The sequence below is a fragment of the Rhinolophus ferrumequinum genome, chromosome 10 (assembly GCF_004115265.2).
Source record: "Rhinolophus ferrumequinum isolate MPI-CBG mRhiFer1 chromosome 10, mRhiFer1_v1.p, whole genome shotgun sequence".
Lineage (NCBI taxonomy): Eukaryota > Metazoa > Chordata > Mammalia > Chiroptera > Rhinolophidae > Rhinolophus > Rhinolophus ferrumequinum.
Window position 1 is genome coordinate 74,498,025 of NC_046293.1, and position 23,379 is coordinate 74,521,403.

The 23,379-nt window shown below is 38.8% G+C and overlaps 1 protein-coding gene across 2 annotated transcripts in view; it reads left to right on the forward strand.

Moving 5' to 3' along the window:
- Positions 1–12,330: 12,330 nt before the first annotated feature.
- The window catches only part of ACSS3 (acyl-CoA synthetase short chain family member 3), a 139,402-nt gene continuing 128,353 nt past the window's right edge, over positions 12,331–23,379 (forward strand). Inside the window, exon 1 of one of the 2 annotated variants that reach the window (XM_033117982.1) lies at positions 12,331–12,774. In XM_033117982.1, coding sequence (XP_032973873.1) covers positions 12,464–12,774 — 311 coding nt within the window. In that variant the 5' untranslated portion in view covers positions 12,331–12,463. Of the gene's footprint in view, positions 12,775–13,119; positions 13,204–23,379 lie in introns of those variants that run through there. The other variant, XM_033117983.1, reaches the window with a different exon arrangement.

Here is a 23,379-nt window from a genome sequence, read left to right on the forward strand (position 1 = left end):
CAGGAAGCAGGAGCCACACTATTCGCAACCCTCACTGCGCCACTTGCAGGCTCAGCCACCATCTACTTGCTAGCCCCCATTTGCTGCTAGCGTAGCCACGACAGTTATATTAGTGGCCAATGGCTCACTGGTTACAGCTGACGGCCAACTAGCCACAGCTGATGGCCATCCAATCACAGTTGATGTCCATTTATTACCTGAGCCAGCACCCCTCCATGTAAGGCCGAGAGCCTGGAAACTGCTTTCTGGGGCTAGGGGATTGAGAATCGGGCATGAAAAAAATGGCTAGAGATGAAGATGAGTAAAACATATGCCCATCTGAATCTCTGCAAAACTCTAAAGCCAGTTTCATGTTTCTACCTTGTTTCTTGCCCAGCCCCTCTGCATTTCTAAGCTTAAGATTTATCTCTTCCAAGAAGCCTTCTCTGCCTTACCTCATTCTCCCACTTTTTAAAAGAATGGTCATGTGCTCCCATACTTCCACAGTACTTTCTTATAATCGATTGTTTCGTTTTCTCTCCTTCTTACTAAACTACACGGGTTAGTTCCACGACAACAAGAACCTTGCCCCTGTTATATATGCAAAATGCCTCTCATATACATGGTGTCTAATAAATATGTTTAGTGAATGGATGGAAATGACCATCAGTTTGCTATGAACTATGAATTAAGCACTATATCATGTACTTTATGTGCATTATCTCACTTAAGCTCCCCAGTATTATTTCCATTTTACACATGAGGAAACTGAGTCTTGGAATAAGAAACTTGCTCCAAATCACCCAACTAAAAAGAGACAGAGCGAGGACTGAAATCAAGGACTATCTGACTCAAGAGCCTGAACTCCTAACCTCTCTATATTATAATCATTTCTCTCTGGTTCTCCCTATTATATTTGCTCCTTTGTTTTTGATGACCAGGGATTTATAATTTAGCCCACATCAAAGGTTATTACAGTGAGTGGGGAAAAAAATCAACTTTAAATGTTCTTAAATTTCCTCTTTCTATTTCTTTCTCCTCTTGGATAAATGTTAGTTACAAATGTTCATTATCAATACTTCCACATGTGTTTTGACAAGATGTACTTTCAAAGAGTACACTTCAGATTCTGTTAATTTGCCTCCACAGTATGGTGACAAGGCCACTTTGTTTTTCTGTTTTTTTTTTTTTAATAAGAGGGAAAGTTACAGATATATTTAAAGTAGAGTTAAAATAGTTATACTCTTTTGTTCTTAATAAATGTGATTTGATTGCATGACAATGGAACCTTTTTTTTTAATGTTAGTTTTTTAACCTATGTTCCATCTCTAAGAGAAATTTGAGATGGTTGTTATCCTTTCTTTTGCAAGCTTACTAATTATACTGTTTCTAACCTAAGCTGATTAAGTGTATTTTTGAGAGGTGGAGGAGGAACATTGCACACAAAACCTAAGTCGCTTAGATCTAGATCTTGTACAAAATGTTGATCAAAATATCAAAAATAAAACTGCAGCAGTTAACTTAAACACTTACACAATTTATTTATTTAAATGTGTGTTACAATAAGTCACTTAAATGTTATTTTCTAATAATATTTGTGGAGCAACAAGTCAACTTGGGGGTTATTGTAACAATCATGAAAAAAATTTGATTACCGTTCAATTACATACAACGTAACCAAAACTCTAAGCTAGATTTAATTTAGTTTTTATTGTCAAAGTCTTTGATTTGCTCTGCATAATTATTTTGGCTTTCATAGAAAATTTTTAAAAATTTTATATATCTTAATTATAACTTAATTATAGCAATTTGGTCTTTTTAATGACCAGAAATGCATTTCCATTGTTGAGGCTTAAATTTATTTTCCTTCTATATATTATAAAATCTTATAGAGTGTTATTATGTGTAGCACTGTCAAAATCCATGGGCAATGCATATGTGGTAGATAATAAAGAAGTATATAGGGGCAGAAGTTAGTTACTTTTATATTATTGCTTATCTCATCCTAAAAAAGAACAAATGTTCATGTTTAAGAAAATTTTGGTATTTTAAGCTAAATCTTTAATCACAAATATTGATTGTGGTTTAAATGTCATTCAAAACAGTGATGCTCAAAGATAGAAGTCAAGGATTAGTTCAATGCTGAAAGTATCCAATCCCAGGAAGACAAAGTATAAAGGAGGCATACGCTTAACTGAGTTCTCTACCTCTTTACTTGTTTATACAAGGTGACTCTTTTGTTTGTTTTTAATATTTTCCCATTACAGAGAACTTGCCTGGAAAAAGCATTGTCTTGATAATATCGAGGAGGATGTCTTTTGAGGAAAGGGGTAAGGGATATTTTTAAAGCGACTGATTTGTTACCTAAGATTAGCAGGTTAAGGCCTTCCTTCAGCAGGCAACATGTCCTACGTCTAGAATAGCCATGAGTGTACTCTAGTTTAGAAAACAATGATCAGTTATAACAGTGAACAAGTGAGGGTTATTTGGGTGTATTAAAATTGTATTGTTTTGGAGGGTCCCAATCCATTCAACTATTCTTAAGAAGCCCAGAATGGGGTTTGATGTTGAAGTTTTGGGGTTTGTTTGTTTGATTGATTGATTTCCGGGGAAGGGAGGGAAGAGATTATGTTTGTTTATAGCTCTCTAACTTGGACCTGAAAAGGTAGTTAGCAAAGGTTGAGAATGAGTAATGAGTGAAGTGCCTGTTTGGCCAACAGGTGAAAAGAGAATATCGAGTCTAGGAGAAAAGGTTTCCTAAACTTGAGTCATAGTGACTCAATATTGAGGTTCCATGAAATATTAACATTGGAATCGCTTCTCGGCCTTTTGGCTAAGATCAAGTGTAATACTGTAGATAAGAGATAGTGCACCATTAGCAAATCCAAGCCACATTTACTGTTGGACACTTTGAAGACCTTTTGTCACAGATGTCAGATTCAGGAACTAATGGTTATAGTAAGGACCAGAATAGGACGGTCGAACCCCCCCAATTTTATAAACATGAATCAGATGTCACTTCTGTTTGTGAAATCCAGCCAATCTCTCTCAACTGTAGAGTCAAATCTAATCTTCTTTCCAGAGTATAAGGTCCTTCATGATTTAGCTCGTCTTCTCTCTCATACTGCATCTCTCAACCTTTCAAAGTGCTGCAACATCACTTGTTAACTTTCTAACGCCCACCTATGCTAAACTTGTTCCAACCACAGAGACCTTGTGCTTGTTGGTCCCTCTATCGCTCTATCTACACTTCTCTTTCCCCTAGATATCACGTGGGAGTTTCTTCCCATAATTCAGGTGTTAGTTTAAATATCACTTTCTAAAGGAAGGCACTCACTCACCCTTTACTCTGATTTTCATTGTAGCCCACACCTTTATCTAAAATAAAATTTATTTATTGTTATAATGTGCTAGGATATTATTTCCTGAATCTCTCCATTGCAATGTAAACATCAGGAGATTTGGCAAAAACATGTCTGTCTTCTTGACCTTTGTATCCACATACGCCTGACATATAGTTAACATTCAATAGCTCTTTGTTGAGAAGGCTACCTGAGAGGATGAGCGTACACTGAATTAGTCATATCTCCCAGCAGAATATCAGAGGAGTTTTGGAGCCAGTGAAGGTCTAGGAAGCTAGTCAACATTTGGAAGTTTTGTGGAAGTCAGTCAGGGTATAATAGTGACTGGCAGTTTTAATCTTTCATAAATAGAAATTCATAAAAAGATACAATTCTGGAATCTCAAACCAGGAGAAAACTACAGGCTCTAGGGGGCTACTTAATTATTCCTAAACAGTATAAGTGCTTCAGTTAATAAGCTTGTCCTTAGGTTAATGCATTGGGATATTACATTAACTCTTTTAGAATAGAAAGCTTCAGTTGGCATAGCTTCAAATTGCTGTTGTCCATAATTAGCCTATTTGGTGCTGCTAATAAGTTTTAGGAAAGTAAGCTTTTATTCTATTATTGTAGATTCAATTTAATAAATTCTATTAGCTGCAACATAGCACATTTAAAATTTGTGTTAACTCTTTGAGTTCAACAGTTAAACATCATCAGATGCACCGAGGCAAGATTATTCTTTTTTGATCTACATAGGATTTTAAACTCTTTAGCCTACACATTTTCTGAAGGATAAGTGTATTAATCAGGTAGTTCCTCCTAAAGTCATAGATACAATCTATGAAAATATGTCTTTTGGTTATTTTTTGGTCATGTGAATGAGCAGGAAAATCTGGTCCAAAATCACTCACGTTGGCAGGAGTCTTCAGTTCCATAGAGCTAGAGAGAGAGAGAGAGAGAGAGAGAGAGAGAGAGAGAGAGAGAGAGAGAGAGAGAGAGAGAGAATACATGTTTATTTTTAAAAGGTTATTCTGAGATGTGAATTACTACGTGGAGATGAATTTGCACCTCAATATGAAACAAAGAGAGCAACCAGAGTCTGGGTTGAAACAGTATATCAGTTATTCTCAAGCTTTTGCATTCTGCAATTCTCTCTTAAATGGCACCATCCTTATACACAAACACAGACAACATGCTACTAATTTGGTTATTCATTCAACTAACTTGTATTAAGAACTGTTTACGATGTGCAGGTAGGAGATTAAACTAAGACTATAACATAGTCATGCCGGGTTCAGTCTGCTGGGGAAGAAGGGTTAGTGAAGAAGTAATTCTAGCTGTATAATAGTGCTATCACAAAGACATGAATGGGGCAGAGGAAAGCACGGGCTCATCTGCTTGATGTGATCAGGGAAAGTATCCAGGAGATGAAGGTATTTGTGCTAAATCCTGAAGAAGGTGTTTGAAAGATTGTGAAGGTGAAGAAGCCACTGCAGCCAGAAGGAAGATTTGTGGGTATCGAAAGGAATTGGATTTACAGGGAATTGAAAGGATCTAGATACAGATAGAGCACAGGTGTGTGCAGGTGGGAAAAGATAGTGTATACAAAGAGTAGAAGAGCAATTTGGCAACACTGTTTGTAACTTAGGGGCTACAATTCTTTCTTGTAAAAGACTTTAATATCCTTGGACCCTGCAGAGGCAAGTAGCAACCTCTAGTCATTGTAACAAACCAACAATATCCTTACTTTTGGTAGCCAGCCTCCAAGATGGTCCCCAATCATACAGACTCATGCTATTCACACCCTTGTATAGTCAGTCTCCTCTCACATTGTACCGGAGTTTGTGTGACCAATAACATAAAGCAAAAAATGATAAATTACCCTTTGGAGATTAGGTTATAAAAGATTGTAGAGTCTGTCTTGGTCTCTCTCTGTCTCTGTCTGTCTGTCTGTCTGTCTGTCTGTCTCTCTCTCTCTCTCTCTCTCACACACACACACACACACACACACACACACACACACACACACCACTCAATAATCATTCTTGCCACTCTGGGGAAAGCCAGCTGCCCTGTCCTCTGAACAGCCCTATGGAACTGAAGCCTCCGGCCAACAGCCACATGAGTGACCATGGACCAGATTCTTCTTGCCCATTCAGATGACAGTAGTCCAACAGCCTGTTCTCATTGGAGCCAGAACCACCCAGGTGAGCCATCCTGATTCCTGATCCACAGAAGCTCATATGAGATAATATTCATTGTTTTAAGCTGCTAAGTTAGGGTGTAGTTTATCAGACAGCTAGAGGTAAGAATACACTACTCACTTCCAAATGCCCCCGAAGGAGCAGTGTAGATACAAAGTGAAAACCAAGGTCTTATGCTAAGGGCTTTGGACTTTTCACTATAGGAGGCGTGGAGTCACTGACAGCTTTTAAGCAAGAGAGTGATACAGTTGAATTATGCTTTAGAATGATTCATTTTGCCTTGAACACAGCATTTTTCCATTCCCTTCCTTGATCCGACACTACTGCATTTTCATCTACCTCTAAAGGCCTAGCAAGCTGCGTGGCATTTGATGACTTGTTTTCCTCCCGTGTAGACTGTGAGTGTCGTACAAAGAGATAGATTCTTAGTTATTTATAAATGATTGTTTGTGTTCCTGGACTCTTGCTGAGCATGGTGAGAGGCGCTCAGTAAATGCTTGCTGATTAATTGAGAGATAGGACGTAGGCAAACCCACTGAAAGGGAGTTGGGTTAGCATGCTATTATATTAGCTCACTGGAGAAGTGATAAGGCATGTACTTTAGAGATGTTAAAGAAGAAGAAAGCAGAAATTAGTCATTTTAAACACACACACACACACACACACACACACACACACACACACAGAGTTAGTTTTGCAGGTGTAATCATCTATCAAAGAATCTAAACCTTTCTTCTGCCTCCTGATGTTGTCACAGCTCTTAAGCAGAGATACAAGAGGAGATTCCAGTAACTGGAATAGTCTGGCAAAGCCCAGTAATATTACTTGAAGTTTGTTGTTATAAAGCAATAATACCAAAAAAAAAAAAAAAAAAAGAAAGAAAGAAAGAAAAAGATAAAAATATACTTAATAACCAACCAATAACAGTTTTCTTGCTCTTTCATATGTGATGAATTGGTTTCTACTGGGCTGATATGTTTCAGTGGGAATAAGCAATATATTGTTATAGAGAAATAGACTCTATATACGAGTACATAGAGTTACAAGTACATAGCTACAAAGAAATAAACTTTATAGTCACATCAAGGTATAGGAGTATCTGAATTAAACAAAAATGAAAATGCAAACAAATAACAAATTGATGTCAATTGAAACTCTTTTTCTATGCAAAATTTCTTTACCAGTAATTCTGAATACTATCTGGAGCTCTTGATAAAATGTACAAAAATCTCTTTAAAAAAATGTACTAAGCAGGGGTAAATATTTCCTTGTTCAACTCTAAAAACAGATAGGAAGTTGTATCAACAGGTAGACCATAAAAGTACCATGACAGTCATCTAAGCATCTCATTATTCAGAATAATGTCTGGGAAAAGATGTCCAAATACCCAACACATAACCAATCTATGCCTTTTAGTTTTCTTAGCTACAGTGTTTCCAATAAATAAATGAGACACCTGGAATTATGATCAACCTGCAGTAAGTATTGTCTTTATCCCTATATATCCTTGGATTTTAAAACAGTACTTCAGTTGAAATCCTTGTTTTGGCTTTAAACCCCCCAAATTATCGCCCACTTCTTTGTTACATAACAGCAACTCTTGTTTTGGCAAACCAGTCTTGAGTTTCATTTTTTAGTTTAATCTCATATCCTCCTACCACACACGCACACACACACACACACACACAGACACACACGCAGACACAGACAAATTGGCAACCTAAGGTGATGTTAGGCAATCAACTACACTTTATGAAAAATATTATTACAAAGGATGTTTATTTTCCTTTTCATTGTGTCCTGGTAAGATCATTTCCCATATATGCAAAGTATTATTACAAATATTTAAATACTATATAGTGATTTTAGTTTAGGAATATGAAAGAGAAAGAGGAAATTTTCTTAGAAATTATCTAGGCAGAAGAATTAAAATGATTTCTTAAGGATTTTGGTAATTTGATTAAAATATTAGTAATTTTGATTAGATTTTTCAGCACAACTGCATTGACATTTTTCCTTAATGGCACATGCAGAGAGGAAGAAAAAACCACAAGAATTTGAAAAAATAATTGGAAAAATTTGCCTAGGTTGTTCCATTCCAGGTTTGTTTTTTTGTTTTTTTCCCAAATGGAAGGAACCAAATACTTCTTTTTTTGTTTTTTGTTTTTGTTTTTCAGAAATAAAAATAAGGCTGGTGGATGAATCCCATGCCTTATTTTATTTTGTTGCTAGAATGCACTGGAGTTGTAGAGTGTTTTGTCATCCATTGGAATGTTATTTTTTTTAAAAACAATTCTTTCATCTGCTCTTTCCTCCTTGCTTTAATTGCAATTACTATGTGGACAAAAAGAAAGTTTTAAAATCGGAATTTATAATTACATTACTATGCACCATATCACTTTAGAAGTTTTAAAAATATTTTTAAGTCATGAAAATCAGCAGTTTCCAGAAGCCCTTTGCTAAATTGGGATAAAAGTCCAGTGCTTCTGTAGGCTCAAATTTCAGCTCAGCATGCCTTTGCTGCAGAGATAAAGTATTGTGCAAACCTTTCCATGTTTACCTACCAAATTCTCCTAATAACTAGAAAATTAGATGTATAGGAACATTTTCATTTTGTTATCAGCAAAAACTCAGTAGCTATAATATTTAAGTAGTTACCTAAAGTTAGATATTTGACTCTTAACAAATTTGTGTGAAAATATGAGTTGTATGGCCAGCAGAATACATGACCAGGGTAACCTACAATTACTTTAAAATTCTGTTCTCTTTAATTACTTTTATTCTCTCTGGTGAAAAAAAATTTGCTGTAATAGGGATGACCAAACCTAGCCAAAAATTGTAAAGTGGGAAAACATAAATTGTAGTATTTGTATATATTTTTTCTCCTTTAATTCTAATTCTGCTCTGCTCTTCTCCTATTTCTTTTTCAGCATCTTTTCCTTAGACATTAAGTATTCTGACTTCAAGTTCTTTTCTTCCCCTCATTTTTCTTAAGTAGCCTTTCATACCTTTTTATGCTATACTTTCTCTGCACCCCTCTCCATCATTATACTTTTTCAATTTACTAGAAAGTTCCTCTCAGATAATCTGATTAGTTCATCTTTGCTTAAGGTGTTTAAAATATCATCTTGAATAGCACGTTAGTATATACCCTTTATTACCATACAATGAAGTAAGTGTTGTATATTAAAAAGATGGAATTTTTGAAGGCTTAAACTTTGAAAAGATTGGGATTACTTGTCCCCAAATTAGTTAAAAATGTAATTTGATTTTTTGAGACAGTACGGATGTAAATGCATGCTTAAATTAAAATACTTTCTTTAGAAATTTTCTGATTGTAAAATTTTAAGTATGGAAATAAAGATGGAGGTTTCTTGGGTTGATTTTTTTGGATTGATTGTTGGGATTGGTTGCTGCTGTCCTAAATTAGTCTGGTTTGCTACTATCCTGCAGCTTAGCAACTTACACATATTTAAACCTTCCAACCATCCTGTGAAGTATCAGCCGCAGTATACAAATACTGAAATTACAGTGTAGGGAAGTTAATGTATTTTCCAAGTTTTCCCACCTAATAAGTAGCAGTATTAGGGTTCAACCTGAGATTCCAGGGCTACTGATTTTAAGTTTTCATATGCTTAGTGACCAGTCAACTCTATTTTAGTGTCTTAATTTCAAAGCCAATGCTCTCCTCTCAGGCTCTGGACTACATTTGACACTATTTTGCACCTCCTTCTCTGGCTCCAATGAAAGGTCCTAGTCTTAACTGCCCACCCTGGTCTACCTGTCCACTACACTCTTTGGCTTTGCTGGACTTTGTCTTCACCCATGCTCTTCCCTTGGACTGTAATGGAACTTACATTAACCACCTATTTTGTACAATTGCTTAAAACCAGACAATGTACAGTAGTGTCTCTCCAGCCCGCCCCGCCCCCATCTGAGGGTTTGCTTTCTGTAGTTTTAGTTACCCTCACTCAATTGCAGTCTGAACATACTACATGGAAAATTCTGTAAATAAACAATTCATAAGTTTTCAATGCAGGCTGTTTTTGAATAGTGTGATGAAACATCCCACCATCCAGCTCTGTCCCACTTTGGACTTGAATCATCCCTTCGTCAAACAGGTTGATAATGCTCCCCGCCCACTGGTCGTTTAGTAGCCCTATGGCTGTCAGGACTGTGCTGGTGTCACAGCGTTTCTGTTCAAGTCACCCTACTTTTCTGAATAATGGCCCCAAAGCGCTAGAGCAATGATTCTGGCAATTCGGATATACCAAAGAGAAGCTAGAAAGTACTTCCTTTAAGTGAAAAGCTATGGATCCATAGCAAATCCATCACATATATAGGTTTCAGTGCTATCCAAGGCTTCAGGCATCCCCTGTGGACTACTGGCTCCAGAGAAAATGGTTTCAATGGGCAATGGGGGGGAGGGGGGTGGCTAACTTTGCCTTGCAGGATCTTTTCATTAATCCTTTTGTTTTTAAGCCCTTAACCAATTTTGAAACTTGAGAAGAACCCAGGGCTTCCAAATCCTGAGACAGTCCAGGTTTCTGAGGAGAAAATTATTTTCTCTTCTAAAAGCAGTTAAATCCAGTTCCCCCTGACCCCCCAACCCCCAACCCAGGCCTTGTAAGTCGTAGACCACAAATCCACCTTCTTTCCATTCTGTCATTTGGTTTCTTCTCCTCTTCTGTTTTCTTTGTCCTTGTAGGTATTACTACCATCACCACTGCCATCACCACCACTACCACACTCTTTGATTCTCTTTCAGTAGGGTTTCTTGGAGGAGAGAAATAGATCTGTGCATTCAGATCTATTCTATTTGTCACATTTTATTGGAAGTCTAAAATCTCTCTCTCTCTTTCTCTCTCTCACTCTCTCTCTCTGCCTTTCTCTCTGTATCTCTTTCTTTTTTTTTTCTATAGGAAGATAATCAGCCTGGTGCCAGCATCATGGATTAGGAATCAGATTCCCCATCTTATCCAAGTCGTGGCACAGAGAGTAAATGGTAATATTTGTGTGGTGCGCTGGGATGAGTGACAGGACTGAGCCGACTGTCTATGACCAGCCGTCTACCTTGAAGTGGTGGTACTAGGTATCATGCTCAAGGTGTTTGAGCTGCCAAGCTCTGAGCTCAGCAAGGTGTGAATCCTGACTGTTTTGCTTAGTAAGTTGCATGACCTTGGGCAAGTTAGCCTCTCTCAAGCTCCATTTGTAAACATGGGGATTATAGCTCTCATTTCCTAGTCCTCCTTTGAGAATCACAGGCACTAACATATTTGAAAGTGGGAGCGCAATGTGTACACACAGTAGGTGCCAATAACTGTCTGCTTCCCTTCTTCATAGCTTCCCCAACAAACCACACCTGGCTGTGTAGGTACTCATGTATTTGTTAAGCAAATGACTGAGGTGGACATTATTGTAATACAATAGGGGATAATTTGGGATCAGGGGATCTTTCTGTCACAGAGCAGAACTGAGTAACTGGGCAGAGGAAAGGAGGGGGCCAGGAGTTAAGTGGCTTTGTAATTTTCTCTGTATTCAAGTGGTGACAAGTGTCTTTTGCTATTGGGAATTATTTGATTTGAGGCCTTTGGAAGGAATGAAGTACACTGCAGGTGTCAGGAAAAAAAGTCTAGTGCCTTTTTTTTTTTCAGTTGAAAGGGAATAGCTGAAGTGGTTAAAGAAATTTTCTTTGTTTTGTGTTAGATTTATCTCTGTTCTGTTTAACATGTATATCCTCATTATTCTTTTCCTGCAGAATAATTTTTTACAACTTCTCAAGTTGTAAATGCCCCTGGCCCTAGGGATGCCCCGTCCTAAGGTCAGGGCATTCCACTATTTCTCACTTAGCTCTGGGAATACACATCTTTACGTTTAAAACTACAAATATCGCCACACCAAAACAGAATGTGTTTGGCATAATACTAAGGCAAATGAGATCGCATCTGGTCTAAGATGTGAAAAACAGTGAAGGAGCTTGAAGAATGTTAAATCCAGATAGTAACTTATTTCGCTCTTCTCTCTTGATTTTTCCTCCGCTTCCTCTTTTTCTCTTTTGATTCATTTCACCTTTCCTGAGCTCTTCCTTTTTGGCTTAAAAGGGGGCGGGGCACAGAAATGCCCAGGAGGCAAATTGCAAAAGAGGGAATGTAACAAGTCCATTCTTTCTGCTTCTAGATCCTGTGGGGGAGTCCAGTCAGCAAGTGAACCCCATCTCAGTGGGGTTACCTACCCCAGTGGTCTGTCAATCACCCCCACGAAGCATTTCTCGGTTCTGCTGGCTCAACTTCTTTCTACTCCTCCTACCCTCTCAGCTGTCAGGAAATCCTGGAGCAGTCTTTGCCCTGGAGCCGCTTGTGTGTTTTAATAACCAGGGATTGAGCTGAGTTTTAAAAATACATAAATAAAACGAACACTTAGGGGACTTCGCTGCAAAGCCTGGGGTGACTTGTTTCCGCGGCAGGCCACAGGCGCTGCCACCTCCTCCAGTTCGCTCTCCGCAGATTAACCCAGGGAAGCTGCGCACAACTTGCTTGATTTGAATACAGTGATTTGGGTCCGTGGGCCTCATCCTAAGGGTACTTGTGTGTCAGAGAAGGCAGGGCGTTCTGCAGATTGAGCGCTTTTCCTGGGACGCGCAGGGTGGGCAATGCCCAGCAAGGTTGGATTTCTTGGGGGGGTGGGTCACAGTCACCCGCACTAGGGCGCCCGGCTCCCCACTCCAGCCTGTTGCTTCTCCCGTCGCTCCAGGTCGGTTTTTCCCAGCAACTCTAGTGTGACTTCCAAACTTCAGGGCTCCAGGCAAACGTCGGATTTGACCCCGCCTCCCGCCTGCTCCCCTCCGGCCCCAGGAAGTTGCAAGCGCCCTACTTGTCGCCTGAGAAGTCCACTCGGGGACCGCGGGTCGCGCATCCTGCGGGGGGTCAGCCAGAGGTGATGAAGCCGTCTTGGCTGCAATGTCGCAAAGTCACCGGCGCTGGAGGACTCGGGGGTCCCCTGCCCGGGTCCTCTGCAGCCCGGGGAGCCGGATCGGCCCGCAGAACTTACGTGTCCCCTGGCCCGCTGGGCGCTCTTGGGGGCCGGGGCTGCCGCCCGCTGTCCTCGAGCGGCGGCGGCGGCGAGTACAAGACCCACTTCGCGGCTTCGGTGGCCGACCCCGAGAGGTTCTGGGGCAAAGCCGCGGAGCAGATCAGCTGGTACAAACCCTGGACCAAAACGCTAGAAAACAGACACCCTTCCACTAGCTGGTGAGTGACTCCTTCGCCATCCGGATCTCTCGGCTCAACGTCTGCCGCGCTGGGAACCTGGCGTTCTATTAGGAAGAAAAATCGAGACGAGATACGTACTCAGATCTTTCAGTTTGTGCTTCATGTCAATATCATAGCTCTTTTGCCTCCTCTCAAGGGATTCAGTTATCTATTGTGAGCTCAGTTTCCTATAGACAGAGATTTACTTGTATGGCAGGGCTCTGATTGGTACTGGGGGTGTTAAGCCAACCAAAACGAGGGCTTGTCGCCAGGGACAGCACAGGGGAACACGGGAGAGAGCCGGGTAAACTAATGCAAGCAGTGTATTCAACTAGGGGAGTATTGCTAAGTAGTCACCCACTGTGGGGAAGAAGAGGGCAGAGGAAAGACTTCATGAAAGCCACACCTAGGTAGAGTTTGGAAGGAAGGGTAGGTATGTTTTCTCAAAGTTAGCAAGGACCTAATACACACCAGCAGACGGAAAACAGGTTGAAATTTGATTGTGACTGTGGTTGTGATGTAGGATCTGCTGGCAGTTTCTGGGTGTAGGCCGGGATCCTGTCTCCTGAGACCGAAGAATGGAAACACGGGACTCTGGAGAGGCAAAGACTTGTCAAAGAAGATAGCTTATTAAAAGCAGGAGAAGATGTCGCAGCTTCTGAGTGGGAGGGGGACCCGAAACTGGGAAGCCCAGTGACTGAGGCAAAAGTTCTTACTTTTTATACCTCCCCTTGCTTGCTTGGGCAAGAAGGCTTGAGCCTTCTAATGGAATTTGTCTATCAGATTTGTCCTGTTTGCCCATCCTGAAGGGATTAACGAAATAACCCATCCCTATCTATCAAATCTGTTCCTTTGTCTGGCCAACAGGGATTTGAGATAATTTATTAACCTCAGGGCATATTCTCATGTGTCTGTCCTGGAGTCAAGGAGACATTCCAGAAACCGGAGTTTCAGTATATGGCTACTTTTTGTTTATTCCATCCGGGACCTCCCTGTCTACCTAGCAACATACTAATTATCCTGTCTCAGTTGTGAATAATTGTGTTAGCTGGAGAGGTGGGAAAGGGGCTGGTGAGTCAGGGGCTGGGTTCAGACGGTTTTATTTGTCCTGCTAAGAAGCTTGGATTAGATCCATAGCCCTGTTTTGTATATGAAGCTGCAGTATGGGGCTGTCCAGAAAGAATGCATATAGAAACCAGGTGGTGCTAGAAATCATGGTAGAAATACTTTCTCCTAGAGTTGCAATTCTAAGTTGTTATAAACGTTATTTTTGTATTATAACAAACGGAGATACATTGTAGAATAAATGCCAAACTTGCTAGAATACTAAGGGTGAGGCACAGTCTGTGAGAAGTCAGGGTTGTGGCTACTTTTTGGGCCGTGTGCCTAGGCTTTAAGAGTGTGGTTGCTCTGATTTGCCAGCTATTAGGAAGAGATGTTTCCTGTAAAAGTTTAGGAAACACTGCAGTAAGGTTTCCCATTTCCACGTTCCCAGCAGTGAGATGGGGAAATGACATGGTTTGCTACTGACAAATGTCTCTTGTTGAGGGCAGGGAACCCGGAATGGAGAAGAGCAAGTTGACCGGAGCCTGTTGTTCTGTGTGGTCACCATGCCGTCTTCTCCTGTTTGGAAATATTTTCATGTTTTCCTTTTAGAAGCTGAGCGCCTTTCCTCTTTCAGTTCATTTTTTTCAGTAGTGTTTCACTCACCCTCTTTTCTGAACCCGGCAGTGGGACCCAAACACTAGATATACACCAATGAATAATATATGACTTGCTTTTTGGGAGTCATGATTGAGAGCATGGTCTCTGGAACCAGAAACCAGGCTTGGAGTCCTGGCTATCACAGACTGTGTGTTCACAGGCATGTCACTTAATGTCTCTGTGCTTTCAGTTTCCTCATATGTAAATGTGGAAATTGTATGAGGAGTAACTGAATAAAGGATGAAGACCATGTCTTGAATAAACTAGACCCTATAAATGTTAGAGGAAGAATAGCTATCCTTCTAGTGTTTCTCAGATCAAAGCACAGAGATTGTTGCCTTTCCTAAGAATATATTCTCAAAATTCTGTGTCCACATATCTGTCATTAAAGTGTGGTACTGAAATTATTTATATGAGCATCCCTCCCACAAAACAGTGTGCAAAGAACTAAATTAAAAATTCACTGAGATATTTCTAGTAAACGCCAATGAGAGCCAAACCTAAGGCAGTGGCACTGGCAATGGAAAAGAAAGGACAGATTTCTGAAGGGTTCCTTGGGGTCCACAGGGGCCCAGGAGAATCCAGAGAATGTGGAAGTCAAAGTGTCCATCAAGTAGACATTTAAGACCTGGAGATTTTCTCTCTAACTTGTTTTTTCTTCTTAATCTCTAGTTGCTTGCCTAAATTTTCTAAAGTATGTAGGATGTAAAGTATGTAAAATGTTCTTAATGGGAATTTTTGCCAAAGAGCCCTGTAGTCTTAAAACGTCAGTACACTGTAGATCACTGACATTCAAACACTACTAACAGTCTGTCCAATGCTCCTGAAAAAATTGAGCTAAAGAATTCAATCAACCTGAATTCTTCATCTTTGCACTCTTGGAATCTCGAGGCCTGTTTTATAGTAGCCTAAGAAATCAAAGTAAGTAAGAGACAAGTCTTTGAGTTTGTATTTATTATAGCAGTGTGACGCAATCTTACTATAGTTTAGTTGGCATAGCAGAGTTAGGGAGGAAAGTAGAGGTAACAGGTCATGTATCTAATCTTAAATTTCATTTATAAGTAGTTTCAATCTGAATCCATTACTGTGTTGGACACCTATTTGCAGATATTCCTCATTGGTTAACAGTTTTCTACAAAGCTAAACTCAAGGTCAAGGCATTTATGTTTTATTTTTTATTTTTTTGTCTTCATAACCCTAGGGTTTTGGGCAGAGCTGACATTAATGATTTTAAAATGATAGTCCAATAACAGGATACATAGGTTTCACATTTTTTGCTTCCGTATGTCTTTGGGAGGTGATAAGTCAGTACAGGCACAATCTGATGTAGAGGACCTTTGCTTATTTTCTTTGAAGTGGGATCTGGGGAAGGGAGATGTTGACAACCAAATCCTTAAGTAAAATGAGGAGGGGTTGCTATAGCTGGTTGTTTTTGCCCAGAAGGAGCTGACATACAGGTAGTCAAGATCTCTGATGCCCTTTGAGAAGCCAGAGGCAAGACGATTTCTCCTTCATTATAAGCTTGTCTGTTTTCCCTGAAAGTAAACTCCCCTTGGAATCTATAGGCCTATCAAAGCCCAACACATAAAGAGTAATGCATATCAGCGTTCACAATGGCATAGATTACTCAGTAGTGGTTTACATATGGCGCAGTATGAACATGGAATAGAAATCTTTAAGGATGATACACTGAAGGGACTTTCCATTGTCGTGACTAGCCTACAAAATACATTTCTACTACCATAATCTCTGAGAGCTTTGAAATACAAATCACAATTACATGTAGGTGCTTTAGGAATTGTGAAGAAACACCTTTCCTCACGGTTCGTGGTTAATTCACATTGTTGACACCCAACTTTTGGGGCAATTAAGTCTATTATAGAGACTTCAGTGGAGAACTGCAATGAAAGGTGAAGTAATTAGAGCTCCAAGTAATTTTGCTAATCCTAGAACAACAGAATGAATGTTTTGATTCTTTTCTCCTGATGAATTAGACATTTTACTGCCTATTCTGAAATTGGAATCCAGCTGCCACGCTGAAGGATTAGGCACTAGACTTTTGCATTACCCATTGCGTTGATTCTTCTGCTAAGCCATCAGTTTACCCCTTTCTGTGGAAGCTCTGCAATCTCATTTTAGTTTATTTTTATTTAAACAACACTCAATGATAAGACTCATGCACTGTTTGATTTACAATCTAATATGTATTAACAGTGACTATAAGTTGAAAAGGAAAAGATTCCAACTAAATGCAGATTATTAGAAAATGATTTCAGCTCGGTTAACGTTTCTATAATGGAAATAGTGTAGGTTTTTCAACGGGCAAAATCTCAGTTACTTATTAGCTATGAGATAAAGGTTGTTTGATCTCTGCAACTCTTAAAATGGCTAATACGAGTTAAAGACATCCATCATTCACTCACTGGATGGATAGTACAGAAAAAAAAATTATGAAAGAGATAGTGAAGGAACTCACCACACAGCAGCAGGGCAGACGCTCATTAAATAAATTATTACCAAATCATTTGTTTAGCGTTGTAGTGGGTGCTATGAAATACAATAGTTAATGGGGGATTTACCATAGTTTTCTTTAGAAGGTTGAGGAAGTGTTGAAACTGAGATCCCAATGAACAGGGATTAAATGTGAGAAGGGGGGAGGAACATTCCAGGCAATGAAAACCACTTTTGCAAAGGGCTTGAGGTATGAAGTAGATGAGTAAATTCTCAAAACTGAAAGAAGGCTAGAATGGCTGGGGCTTAAGGAATGACAGGGAAATTATGAAGACATGGAAGGTCTTAGGTGAATGGTGAATGGTCTTAGGAGTCATGTTAAGGATTTAAAAAAAATTCTTCCTGGCCCATAACACATGTCATATAACGGATGATCAAAGCATGATTTTCCTCCTCTTCTTTTTGCACCAGAACAAGACAGGTTTGAGTTTGACCCGAGCTCTGCCACTTACCTTGGGCAATCCTCAATGTTTTCAATTGTAAAATGAGAATAGTGACAGTATCAATTTCTTAGGATTCTATGGGGTGGGGAGCTTATAAAATGTCTAGGACTGTGATGGACCCGCAGGACAAGTAATGTCTTTGGACTATGGGAGAGAGAGTCCCATAAGGTAATACGGTCCAGGAAGTTTTCAGAGAAATGGTAGCATTTGGACTGTATCATGAAGTAGGACTTAGAGAGAAAGAAAAACATTTTTGTGTGGGTAAAAGTTATGACAAAGGCACGGAGGTAAGAAAGAACCAAGTGAGCTTGGAGGAGGATAGTGTAGTAAGCCAGTTGGCGTATGGTGGTTATTTTGAGTTACGAGTACTGGAATTCAGAAGGTAGTTTCAGGATGGTTTTAGAAGGCTTGAAATCACAAGCTAAGACATTTGCATTCACTTCTCAGGCTACAAGTCACAATCTGACTATAAGCTTGCAGATAGGTTTTGTTTGACTCAGGTGTTGGCTTATTTGTTTGTTTGTTTTTTTTGAAATTAGTTGTCAGTCTTTAAACATTGGAAAATTTCATCTAAAACCTACATTTTCTTTAACAATTCAGTTTTGGGGCTTCTCTTGAAAAAAAGCAGACTATCTGTGAGCAATGGGTCAGCATTCCTGCATGGCAACCCTTGACTGGACCTGAGTAGCTGCTGTCCCAGGCTAAATTAGGCCTCGTGACTGCCTGGCTGTGGGAGGCAGGGAAGAAAAGTTATGATGACAGCAAGAATATGAGTCAAATGTCCAAGGGGAGGAATTGGTTGTGAAATTAAAGATAATGGGTTGAAAAATGTGAAAGGACGATGAAGAATTACAGATTTGACTGTATATTACAAAGAGGTGAGAGTTAAAGCCTGGTGAATGTTGAGTAGGGGGTGGGGGGAGAGGACAAGGGAGAGGAGAGAGAAGGAGAGAAAGAGAATCAGAAGGGAAGAGAAAAATGCTAAGAACTGAACTTTGAAGACAGAGGAGAAAGATGGTGAGACTTGTTCAAAGAAGTAGGAGAAGGAAGAATAGGCTATTTTAGTGTCATGGAGTATGAGGGAGACAAGAGATAGAAATAGGGCAAGTCAGTAGAGGTTAAGGGGCTCTAGCTTTGAGGCTCTTGAGGATTGAAAGATGAGTTTTGACTCAGGCATCCTCAATGACTTTTAATAATGTGATGTCAACGCAGCGATGAAGGCCAAAGCTGGAAAAGTGTTTCACAGAGTGAACTGATGGTAGGCACAAACATCCCATGGAGATACTGGACAGGGATGGGATGGGGAGAGAGGACGACAGCCTGTGGAGGTACCTGGGTTACCTGAAGGATAGTCCTCCCTCTCTTTACTTTCCCCTCCGTTCCCTTTAGGAGAAACCTATGTTTAAAGGCAGAAGTGAAGAAATCTGTGAAACAAGAATAAAGGGACTTTTGCTTATTTGAAACCTATTCCTTATTAACAGGACTCCCTGTTTTTGCAAGTTGAACTGTGTGTGGCTTCATATCTTTTTTCCTTTAGATACTAGAAGTTCGTGGAAGACATGGGATGGAAAGGTTTAAAAGATGGAATAAAGAGCTACTCAGCAGATCTGTATGTTCCTGTTATACTAAGCTAGAGATCTAAACATTTCATTGTGAGTTGGACAATTGAAAAGGGATGAAAGAATGAATATTTGTTCAGTTATTCTGGAGTTATCAGGCATCCTGTCAATAAGTGGTTCAGAGGAGAAAACAGGTCTTTATCTTGTACTTGCAAGTTTTCTGAATTTCAAAGGAAAACAAATAAGGGACATATAATATGGATTTTATGTAATCAGAAAGTAATTTAATTCCCCTAGTGAATTTTGATTCTTTGGCAAAATATTAGTCAACTACACTAAAATGTTTGGGAAGTTCAATTAAAAAGAAAACTTATTAAGATTTTGTGAAATTTGCTTTATAATTCTCAGATTTTATATAATTATATTTAATTCTGGTTTGAAGATGAGAGTTTTATCTGAAGATGAAAAATTTGTCCCCTTTTGACAAATGAAATGAAATGAATTTATTCTTAATACTGTGCACAGTACAAGTATATTTAAAATTTAAATTATCATTTTTTATAAATATAAAAAATATTTTAAGAAGGTACATGGTCAGCATGAAAAGGGCCTGTTAGAAATACAGTTCCTCAAAATAACATCATCAAAAAGACCAATTTTAAAAGATGGGCCTTACTTTATATTCTGAAGGTCAGCAGCTTGGTGCTGTGCTGTATCTAATTTTCTCCATCTGTCATGCTACTGAACCTTCAGAAAGGAACAGAGTGAACTACAGGAATGCTGCAATTACATAAGCGGGATGGATTGCCTGACAAATGCCACAATCAATGAACAATGGAAATTCAATCAGCTGTAACCCATCCACTACCAGGCCTGAGGGAAAATCCAAACTCTGAGCTTCTTCTGGAAGGTGGCTTACTTTTCCTTTGTTCATGCCAAACACTGTTAGTTGAGGGAAAAAAAAAATTCAGTGGTTTAAATTATTTCTTCCTCTTTCTCCTTCTTTCTTCTTTTCTCTTTTCTCTGTCTTCTTTCTTTTTCTTCTTCTGAAAAATAACTTTCATTTTCATAAGCAACAAACAGCAACTTCAAGAGGGAGATCATTACTTTCCATTCTGGTATGACATTTGCAAGAGAAATGTGTGGGAGGCTAAGGAATCTTTGTGGTGATATATGCGAATGTAATAACCCCTTTAAATTCCAGTTTTAGGAAGCACACCTGAATGTGGAACTGAAATCCTTTATCTAAACTACATGGATAGAGAACTTGTTCCAAAAGGTATTAATTATATTTGCTTTTGCTGGTATGATGGCTAGCAAAAATGAGGTAAGGGACAGAGCAAAGAAAGGAGAGGTACTATTCTTATAGTATCTAGGAAAATCGAAGTTTAAGAATTTCGAGTTTGAAATATTCCGGTTGAAAGTCTTAGAATAGCTAAAAAATAAGCTCTTTCAAATACTAAGTTAGAGAGGGATATAGTTTAATTTATGACTTTTAGGTAAATAGTGACTTTTACTGATTTAAAATATGAATTACTCTCAGTGGGAGAAAAGCAACTAAAGTCTGCAGGCCTTTGACTTAAGAGCTAACTCTGGACAAATAGGAATACTTCTCCTTAGGGTTCCATGTTAGAATACATCATTTCCCAAGTATAATCGTGCAAGATTTCTCTCTTAAGTGGATGTATCAGTTAAGTAAAATAAATTTGGGAAGATTAAGAAAAACGAAAGAATGCTCAGTGTCTGCTATAGACATGATACGTGTGTGTGTATATAATTAGTATGATAGAATGATAAAAAATTTAGTAGCGGAAAAGACATAAAATCAATATTACTATTTGTTAAATAACCATAAACAGAAGCATTGAAGCTTAGAAAAGTCTACTTTACTTTTGCACTAATCTCACTTTGCTTTCTCTCTACACTTTTTCTTATTTTTTATAGAGCTGTATTGATTTTCAACTGAGAGTTAAGTGCTTTTCAAAACCACAAATGCCCTGATTTTGCCTTCTTCCCAGCTCTCCCCCCTTAATCAAGGCTGAATGAAGTTTGCTACTATTACCAAATGGGAATTTGTCAGATGCCCTATTTTGGTGGGTAGTAGGGGAAAAAATGTCAAAGGTCATTCTTTATGGAGAAAACATAAATCTTGGGTTAAAATCTTGGCTCTCCTCTGGATAATACCTCTCCCCAAATAATTATAAACTGAGTGAATTATAAAATGCAGACTGTAGTGGGTATTGTTCACCAATCTCTGTTCTCCTCTGCTTCAGACCACACAGGAGGATCGGATCTGCCCACATGAAGCATGGTTATGTGATTAGCTTTGGCTAATGAGTACGAGGAGTAAGGCACATCACTCCAGGGGGAAGCTCTGAGTTGCTAGTGCTTCAGTCCCTCGTGCTCTTTAGGCTGTCACAGCCATTGTGAAGGCACACGTAGGACAGAAGTATCTGGATTGCCCGACAAAGATGCTTAGATGACAGTCTTTGGGGAGTTGCCTTGAATCCACAGTGAAGTTGCAGAAGTGAAAAATAAACGTTTATTTTCGCGAGTTACTGAGAGTTTGCGGTTATTATTGGAGTGACTCCAGCCCATCTTTATTGATTGAGAAGAAAAGAATAATAACTTGATAGAATTGTTGAAATCACTACGTTTGCTGATGTACAAAGTAGTGTCCAGCATGTAGTAAAAACGGCTAAACTTTATTTGTATCCATCCTATGAGCCAGGTACCACACTAAGGGCTTTAATTTATTTAATATTCATAACAACCCTGTGAGATAGGGTCAGCTGTTCTTCTCAGTTAATGCATGTGGAAATGGAGATACAGAGAGTTTAAGAAACTTGGGTAAACTTCTAAAACATAGGCAGTGCGAATTTAACATTTATGCTCTAGCTAAATAAATACTACATTGTATTGTTTCTGTAATAATAGCTTCAGTTAAATTTTTTTTTTTTTTTTTTTTTTTTTTTTTTTGGGAAGGTCAGCTTTATTACGCTGGTGAGCTCAGCGGGATCCTTCCCAAAATACTGATCTCAGTTAATTTTAGTTTTTCTTTCTTTTCTTACCCCCTTCTCCACTGATACTACTGAAATAACTTTAGAAATCTGGATCTTCATCCTAGAAACATTTGGAAAATATCTATATTAGATATGGAACAGTGGATTGATGCTTTTGAAAAAAATAAACGATATTTTATACATAAAATATTTGAAGTATGTACAATAGTCCCAAAGGTGGGCGGAGGGAGGCTTTATATTAATTATTACCTACTTTAGAAATGTTTCCTGGACAATAGAAAGCAATATTAATCTTCTCTTGTAAAAATGCTATGTTGGTTTTCTGGCTTAAGGAAACTATAATGACCACATTATTCATTGCTTGGAATATGCTTTAATATTATTGTTATTAGAACATGGTGATAAGTATGCTAATTAATTCATCAAATTATAAATACTTGAAAAATTTCCTTTCCTCCAACATCTCAGTAACAGAAAATATTAGGACTTATTGTATGTTTGTAATTATGCAAGTTGTTGATTTTATTTACTTTGGTATGCATTCGTGTATAGTATTCTTTCCAGTTTTTCTTTCATTGCTTTTCATCTTGATCCTAGTGCAGGTGGACAGACCTTGATAAATGGCATGTGTTAAGTTGCAGAGATGAGTTTCTTAGGAATCAAATAGCCTATAGCTTTCTTAGTTCGAATATGAACATCTCATTTTTGAAATCCACTGTAAGAGCAATGAGGTGTGGGTTCTCTCACTTACCTATGTTATTGCATAGATGTTGCCAAACTTTGGGGAACAAATGATCTAAAACGTTCAGTGCTTTGAGTGTTTAGGGCATCAGGCACAATAAGACTTGGGATATTTGCAGAGTCTGTAATGGACTGAGAAGGAAACCCACATGTGATTACTCTCTAGCTCATGACTGAGCTATTCCTTTCTTTAAAGCTGATGAAATGTCTCTCAATAACGACAACAACAACAACAACAATAACAACATCCATGGCAATGACAACAGCAGTTACTAATTATTAAGTACTGGCTCTGGGTGAGGCCCTATGTTAAGGATATATATGCTCTCTGGTGCTCAGTAAGCGGCTTGTCAAATAATGGTGGACTTAATTTTTCAATTCAGTTGGGTCGCACTGTAGAGCTTAATTTCTGTAATGAGTTGTAGCTACACTTTTAACTTCTGTTGGGTTGTCATCTGACTGTTTAGATGTCAGGACATAGAGGGTACAGGAGAATGAGAACCGTGTTAGAATTCTAAAAATCTTTAAGCAGAGATGTAATTTTCCTTCTCATTTGTTGTCTATGTTCCATTCGCTTCTCATTTTAGAGGAATACAAGTCTTCACTTTTTTCCCAGAGTCAACT